This window comes from Theobroma cacao, chromosome 1 (genome assembly GCF_000208745.1).
Source record: "Theobroma cacao cultivar B97-61/B2 chromosome 1, Criollo_cocoa_genome_V2, whole genome shotgun sequence".
NCBI lineage: Eukaryota > Viridiplantae > Streptophyta > Magnoliopsida > Malvales > Malvaceae > Theobroma > Theobroma cacao.
This window is the reverse complement of record NC_030850.1, coordinates 9753848-9762582: the sequence shown is the minus strand read 5'-3', so window position 1 is coordinate 9762582 and position 8735 is coordinate 9753848. Positions and strand designations below refer to the sequence as shown.

The following is an 8735-nucleotide window of genomic DNA, read 5'->3' as shown; positions in this document are numbered from 1 at the left end:
AACGCCTAGACTCTACACCCTCCTCCAGGTGGTCCCATCTCATTAATTTCCACGTGGATACATGACGTGTCAAAAATTCTCACGCAGGAATAGAGACACCTATACCTAACACTCAAGTTTGGAGGAAATAACAAAAACGTAAAAATGGAATCCCCTAAACAGAACCTTCGAGCCTTTCCCCAAAATGCACTCTATTTCTCTCACCTCCCAAAGAAACACGCCTAAAAAAGTCACTGTATTTACAGCATCTGCCACTGGCGTGCACAGATACACATTTAGTACGTAAAAAATACCGTATCAGAATTTTCCAAAAAAAAACAAGGGAAGAGATACGGTATTGGATAAGCAACATCCCCTCTCTATATATCCCTAGATTCATGCCACAATAAAACCCCTGTTATTATTATTATTATTATTAGTAATTTTCTTTTCTCTGTCTCTATCTCTTTCCCTTTCTCTTCCTCTTCCTCTTCCCTTTCTGTCGGTGTTCAGATCTTGCAGCTTCTACACTCTTCATTCACGGATTTCACATTTTTTTTATTTAAAAAAAAATTTTAGGTGTTCTTTCAAGAAGAGAAAAAAAAGTAGAATTTTGAGTTATTGATTAAGTTTTGAAGACTTGAAGGGAAAGGAAAAAGAAGAAAGAAAAATGGGAGAAGAGTTGTTAAAACTGAATTATCAAAGAGTTTTTGTGAGAGTTGCTTTTTTATGGTAGTTGAATTGAAATTGCTGTGGTAAAGAAAAAAGAGGAAGAAGAAGAAGAAGACGAAGGAAGAGAGTGTATGAAGGATTTGGTTTGGATTTTATTATGTTGGAGAAATCGGTGGGATTATGGACTTGTGATCCGGAGTCGGGGAAGATGGGGCAAATGTGGTTGATTTCTTAGATTTTTTCACTTTGTTTATTTCAACTGGTTCTTTCTTTTGATTAGTTTTTATTATCTGTTTCTTGGCGATCTTCATTGGGATTTAAATTTGGAAACTTTTTCACAGAATGCAGCAAGATCACCGAAAGAAGGTGATTTTCATTTACTCTTTTATTTTGGAGCTTATCTTTCTTTATCTTTAGTACTGGTTGATGATAAAATAGTAATTCTAATTATCGAAAAGTATTTGTGCCCAAATTGAGCTGGTGAGGGGTGGTGTTGGGTAGTTAGGTAAGAAGACGAAATATGGGATATTGTTGTTTTCTTTGGGTGTTTTGTTGTGTGGGAAATGTTGGAGATATTTTGTCCTTGAAGGAATGAATTTGTTTTAGATATTTTCTTCTTTGGTTGAACAAGTAATACTTAGGCTATTAAATTTCTTCCCGTAATGCGTTTCGAATATGGGGGAGGGCATAACTTTTAATGCCAATTTTGATTTGGATAAGTGAGTTTCATTCTTATTCTGGAATGCTATCCCTTGAAATAAAAGCGTTTACACTTCTCTCTGATCTTATTTCAGCCCTGTTTTGTTTATTTTCTTATATCAAAAGATTTTCTTTTCTTCCCAAATTATTTCTCTTCTTCTTCAGTTTCTCTGCGTCTGTATTTCTTAGCTTATCTTCCTTCAGGCTTTGATTTTCTGGATAGTGCATAAAATATATGCAAAGTAGGGAATTGGAATCCCTTATTGTTGTTTTAGCCCAAAAGATGGATTTTCTTTCCAACCTGTTTGCTATGCTGACAGTCTGAAACTTGATTATTTACAAAAGAATAACAGTACTATCCAACCCGATTGTTATCTTTTTTCTTTTCCTTTTTTTAAAATTTGTAGAATTTTTATTTGTCTTCTTTTTTTATCTTGAAGATCAGTTGCCTCTGTGGTTTTAAAGTAATTGCTTAGCTTATGCATTTAAAGTCTGTATGATCATATAGTTTTTGGAAAGAAGAAAATTGTAAGCTGGCTGTTCGAAGTTATTTGGTTTTGTTTCGAGTACATACAGTCGTACTCTAATGAATTGAAAATAGATTATGTCATGGATGCCATTATTTTGTGCCTTTCTTTTTGTCCTTTTCTGGGTGTTGTTAATAGTTGCATTTTCGTTACTTTTTGTTTTACATTTGTATGTTGATCTTAGTTTTCAGTTATATGGAGTACTTTTATTAATAATGAATTTGAATTTTTATCTGTGGAAATGTAAAAGGTTGTGCTATAGTGAGCTACATGCCTTGCATTTTATTGAAAAAATATGCTTTGCATTCTAGTCTTACTTGCATTTTTGTGCCACAGAGTTCTACAGAGATGGACTTTTTCTCTGAATACGGTGATGCCAATAGATATAAGATTCAAGAAGTCATAGGAAAAGGCAGTTATGGTGTTGTGTGCTCGGCAATTGACACCCATTCTGGTGAAAAAGTGGCAATAAAGAAAATACATGATATTTTTGAGCATATTTCTGATGCTGCCCGTATTCTTCGCGAGATAAAGCTGCTCAGACTTCTTCGGCATCCTGATATTGTTGAGATTAAACACATTATGCTGCCTCCTTCTCGAAGGGACTTCAAAGATATTTATGTGGTTTTTGAGCTCATGGAGTCAGATCTTCACCAAGTTATAAAAGCTAATGATGACTTGACTAGAGAACACTACCAGTTTTTTCTTTACCAGCTACTTCGTGCATTGAAGTATATTCATACTGGTAATTGTCAATCTATATTGGCTCTACTGGATTATCTGAGACTTGAACTTGGTTTATAGCTATAAGCGTGTTGATTGGGTTGATCAATTTAATTATTATGGATAATGTTCAAAGTTGTCAGAAATAAGGTTTTTGATGTCTGACTATTTTAATGGTTACTGCAGTTTGTTTTTATCAAACTCCTTCTGTCATGCCATAATATTTGGTAACAATTTTTCTTGTAAATATTTTTGTCTAGTCCAATTTGTTTTAAAGTTTTAGAGAGTCGGTTTTGAATTTTCCTCTAATCCTTTCAGTTGCAATCATCTTTCGTAACAACTGCTTCTAGTTCAATGGCTCTTGTGGTTGGCTGGGTAGATTGTAGTTGTATACTTGAGAATGTATCTGATTTATGCCTATTTGGCTGCAGCAAATGTCTACCATCGAGATTTAAAACCGAAGAATATTTTGGCAAATGCAAACTGCAAACTTAAGATATGCGATTTTGGTTTAGCTAGAGTTGCATTCAATGATACACCTACAACGATATTCTGGACGGTAATCCTTCTAAAATGGCTAATTTTTTATGTTTTTCATATTTAAACTGTTTCCTACGTCTATCACATTTGCAAGAGCTGATTTTCTGGACATTTCGTGGTACATTTGCAGGATTATGTTGCTACAAGATGGTATAGAGCTCCAGAGCTCTGTGGATCATTTTTCTCTAAGGTAATGGGGTTCTCATGTGTAGCCATTAAGGTTTGGAACATGAGAAATTTAAAATTATGTGATGTATTTATTCCTTTTCATGAGCTTATGTTGGATATCTTCTGGAATCCGGATCTATGTTGCATTTTATGAAGGAAAGGTTATGGCATGCTGCAGTCGATTCAATTTTCTTTCAAGCTATTCAGTTTCTTATCTATGTCTTATTTGCTTATTTCTTTCATTTGGATGAAGCTGTTGAATTTAAAAAGTGTATCTATTTTAACAGATCTGCAGTCTAGTGTTTAAGTTCTCTCTAAAATGTTTGTAGGTGAATTATTAGGTTGATAAGAATTTTGCAGTAGAGGGCTTCTGAGGCAATGTATGTCGTGCAATGAGTTGCTTGTGGTCTGGCTTGATGTGCTATTCCTAAAAGAATGACACAATATATCTATGTTAGTGTTAATATGAAATTTTTGAATCTTTGCTGAACTCAAGAATTGTATTTGCCAGTACTCAAGAGATTTCAAATTCCATATTTTTGATTCATTAATGAATTCAAGTGTTTATAAAGTGATGGGGTTGATAATTTACACAATAAGGACTTGTTTATGGAAAAACACATTGAGATGTGAAGTAGTAGTAGAAAAAAAGTGTGGAAGTTTTTCCCATTCGTCATAGGAAATCCTAAAAGTACACATGCAATATGCCTGATGGCTATCTGTTCATTTTCCAATGTCTGATTCCTGTTCTTATTACTACTTCAAAAGGATGCTGCATGATGATTTTTCTGTTCATTTTCCAATTTCTAATTCCTGTTCTTATTACTTAAAATGAATGCAGTATACACCTGCAATTGATATATGGAGTATAGGGTGCATCTTTGCTGAGGTGTTAACTGGGAAGCCACTCTTTCCTGGGAAAAATGTTGTTCACCAGCTGGATTTGATGACTGATTTGCTTGGGACACCTTCATTAGATACCATCTCTCGGGTATGCACATTAAGACTTCTGAGCAATTTTGGATCATCAAGACATTACTGCTCTTAACTTTCTTCTACACAGGTTCGAAATGACAAGGCAAGAAGATACTTAACAAGCATGAGAAAAAAGCAACCAGTTCCATTTGAACAAAAATTTCCAAATGCAGATCCCTTGGCTCTACGTCTACTTCAAAGATTGCTGGCCTTTGATCCAAAAGACCGCCCAACTGCTGAAGAGGTTTGTTGTTGTACAGTAAAATATTGTTCTTTTTTCTCTGAAAATTTGTGTTGCAATATTTCTTTTTGCTTTAACATATATGATATCATTTGCCTTAATATTTTTATAACAAAAACATCTTTTGATTGATATTTTTTAGGCCCTTGTTGATCCTTACTTTAAGGGACTGGCAAAAGTTGAGAGGGAGCCTTCCTGTCAGCCAATTACAAAGATGGAGTTTGAGTTTGAGAGGCGAAGGGTCACAAAGGAGGATATACGGGAGTTAATTTTCCGGGAGATACTGGAATACCATCCTCAGCTGCTCAAAGACTATATGAATGGAACTGAGAGGACCAACTTTCTCTATCCCAGGTTTTATTTAGTGTTTTTGTTGCTTTTCTCAGTTTGTAATTATTCTAATCTTACTGAGATCCTTAGTAATCACTCTGCTGCAACTTATAGTATAATTCTGATGTATATTTTTTATGCAGTGCGGTTGATCAATTCAGAAAGCAATTTGCACATCTTGAGGAAAATGGTAAAAGTGGGCCAGTTATTCCACTTGAAAGAAAGCATGTCTCTCTTCCCAGGTATATATATATTTATTCTAGTTGTTACCTTTAATTTGTTATTGCCATGCCCAAAGTTGTGCTTGTTGACTTTGTAATAATACTACTTGTCCTGTATGATAGGCATGATATATTGTATCACGTGTCGAGTATATATATGAGATACTTACTAAAGCATGGATCCTTGTCTTTATAAGTAAGTTGTGTGCAAAAATCATGCTAGTATTTGTTTATATACTATGTATAAATGGTGCATCTAGATTAACAGAAATTCTCTCTTACTTTATGAGAGCAAAGTGTGGCATGGACATTGTTGGCAAATAGAGATGGATATAGCTAGGGCATAAGGCTTTGGTGCTGTTTGGTTCTGTAAATGAGGTTTTTAACTATTTCAGTGACGGAAATTGTTGCCTGTAATTAAAAGAGAACTTATAAGAGTAAATAACAGAAAACACTTGCAAATCTAAGTGATGCAAGTTTAGTTACTATCTAGTATTTGATTGGGCAAAAAACATTGAGTTCACGGTGAAAGCAGGTTGGAAAATTAACCAAGACAAAGTTCAATCAAAGTTTGGTTTAACAAGATGACAAACTTGGGTTGATATGAGTTGTTTGGCTCAGTTCTTGTTTTTGTAGGAAGTGCTGTTTGAGAAGAACTGTTCTAAAAGTGCTGTGAAGAGAAGTTAAAATAGTATTTGGCAAACTTTAATGAAGAACCACTGTAAGGATGTAGAGATCTATTATATATATATATTTTTAATAAATAATAAAATAGAGAGAACTTTTAAACCAAATCATAAGTTTAAAGTAAAAGAAATAAATGAAATAAAAGAAACCCTTTGGTTATTTAGAAATAAAATAAAATTTACTTCTACCAATTAAACAAATCAAATAAATAACTAATAAATCAGCTGAAAAGAATTAAACTAAATAAAAAAGAAGAATGTAAATATGATAATATAATTTTCCTTATAAATTTGTGTATCATTGAAAGGTAAATAACAATGTAAAAAAATCTCATTAAATATTTGTTGCTACATAATAGATTTCTAGTTTTGTCTAAAAGCTCAAATGGGCCTTCCTTATAAGTTAAAAGTTTTATAATTCTAAGAGCCAAATAACTTGCTTCAACTGTTGTGGAAAGCTCTTCCATGAGCTGACCAGATACCTGCTTCATAGTCTTAAAAGAGAAATTGAAGAATCAAATCCTTAATGCTATTAATAGTGAAGGTAAAGAATCAAACTCTTAATGCTATTAATAACAAATACTATCTTGTTTTTTTAGGATGCACTTTTAAGTGCCTGACAATACATCCATCTGAATGGGGATCTCTACCTTCTTGGGGCTATCGTGTTTGATGGCATGTGGGTCTAGATATAGTTGAGGTTATTTACAACTCTGGTGGTATGAATTAGATTATTTTTTCTTATAAATAAATATTTTCTCTTGTTTTTTATTATAAAAGAAGGTTTCAATTACAAATCATCCAAAAAAAGACCCTTATGCAATAGACAAATCTTAATTAGATATGATCTTAATTTCAATGTAAATCTCTTACCTAAATTGTATTGAACAAAAAGTTCTTGTCATATCTGAACTGCACAAATTAGCATCCAGAACAGGTAGGAGAGATTTAGTTTATCATGGTTCTCTTTGGCCTTACTGTAACGATATCAGATATCTCTTGTTTTCCAGAAGCCTGTAATTCTCTTGATTGAAAAGTTGAGATTTGGAATAAGAATATACGGAATGGTGTTATATGTACTAACTCTGCATGAGGTTTATTCTGTGAAAGCAACACCATGTGCCAAAGCTGCGTATTGGGTCGGCTCATTATCATTCCTAGTGATTATGGTTTCAGATTTTGAGCAACTAAGAAATTGGTGGATATTCATTTTCACCTAGGTAGTTAAGGAGTTCATTCTGAGATGAGGTTTTGGAACTTAATAACTGTGCATGAAGAAACAAATGATTTAAGTTATTCAACTACGGGGGAAATTAAAAAGCTTCAGTTAGGGGATGATATTCTTGTAAATATTGGTATTTGCTTAGTTATATCCATGAGAGCTCCACCAGAACATGATGGCATAATGTTTGGTATAAATTTGCTCATGATGTTATATGTGATGTTTTTATCATTCAGTTGATTCCTAGTTATTATTCATATGACATCTCTTTGTAAAATCTCAAGACAATTTCTTGGTATAACTCTGCTCAGGATTGTTCTTCCTTGCATCTAATAATGGGATTGCTTTTTCTTCTGTGCGGGTTTGTTTTGCCTTTTTTTGGCTCTTTTGAGTGTTGATGGTGGTGGCTTCATGTTGTTCAAGTCTTACGGAACATGAATTTTCCTCACCACTACTATGTTAGGTCATGCGCAGCTGATAGGCTGTTGTTAGGACATCATTTTTATATTTTATTACCTTTTTTGGAATAGGGCATAAAATTTTGCTTTAGTTTTGATGGTTGACGCTGTAATCCAATGGTATTTGCAGGTCAACAATTGTACATTCCAATACAATCCCCCCCAAAGAGCAACCAAGCATCAATTCCTTCAAAGATAGGCAAAATGCAGAAGAGGCATTCAGCAAAAGTTCCAGGGAAACTGAAGCTGTTCCTGTACATTTATCAAGAAGCTTGCAGGCACAACAAAGAATCCCACTAGGTATTTTTTGGATTTATCCTAACCGACCCCACCTCCTTTCCCCTTTGCTCTACCTTTTCTCCTTGTTTTTATTTAGTACTTGAACTGAAATCTTCCCTCTATTCAGCCAAACCAGGAAAGGTAGTAGGCCCAGTTGTGCCTTATGAGAATGGAACAATCATGAAAGATGCCTATGATCCAAGAACATTCATAAGAAGCACAGTTCTTCCACCTCAGGCTGTCCACCCTGCGTATTCTTATCACAAATCTGGCACTGGAAAGCAAGAAAGATCCACAATGGAGTCCGAAAGGGAGTTGGTCTCCCAAACTAAAAAGGTTCCTCAATGCGGCATGGCAGCCAAATTTGCACCAGATATAGCTATCAATATCGACACAAACCCATTTTTCATGACCAGAGTGAACAAGGTGGAGCCTGCTGATGAGAGAATTGCCATTGATACGAACTTGTTGCAGGCGAAAGCTCATTATGGTGGAATAGGTGTTACCGCAACTGCTGCTGCAACCGCCACTGCTCATAGGAAGGTTGGAACTGTTCAGTATGGCATGACAAGGATGTATTAGCGAAGGAGTTAGAAGGTATAAGTAAGGGATCCTTTTGCATAGAGGGAAAAACTCTTGAGAGGGAGGTTTGTTTAGTGTAACCTGTAAAAAAGAGAGCCAGCTTTCTCAGGTCACAATAGGCACTAATTAAGTTTGGTAATGAGAAACGACATGTCTATCAAATCATACATTTAATTTTATAAGAAAAATAACTCTCCTCCGGCCAATAGGAGTGCCTTTCGTTTTTAATCTGGTTCCATCACATTTGAAGGGACTGCCGTAAGAGCATCTGGCAAATAAGGAATGGGCCCTTTGGTCTCTGACTTTTTATCAACTTGACATGCACTTCAATGGTGACATTTGATCAATGCTTAGCATTTGATATGTGGGCGAACCAAACTTACTTTTTTTCGTTAGAATAGATAAAGAATAAAATAAGATAGTTATTTTGTGA

At 34.6% G+C, this 8735-nt stretch overlaps 1 protein-coding gene across 1 annotated transcript; it reads left to right on the top strand.

Annotated features, from left to right (window-relative positions):
- LOC18612159 (mitogen-activated protein kinase 20) lies at positions 403 to 8530 on the top strand. The gene is made up of 10 exons (XM_018129138.1): positions 403 to 1017; positions 2214 to 2622; positions 3032 to 3159; positions 3271 to 3330; positions 4150 to 4299; positions 4372 to 4527; positions 4667 to 4878; positions 4998 to 5096; positions 7572 to 7741; positions 7848 to 8530. The coding sequence occupies exons 1-10, from the start codon at positions 994 to 996 to the stop codon at positions 8300 to 8302; spliced, it is 1863 nt and encodes a 620-aa protein (XP_017984627.1). The 5' UTR covers positions 403 to 993; the 3' UTR covers positions 8303 to 8530.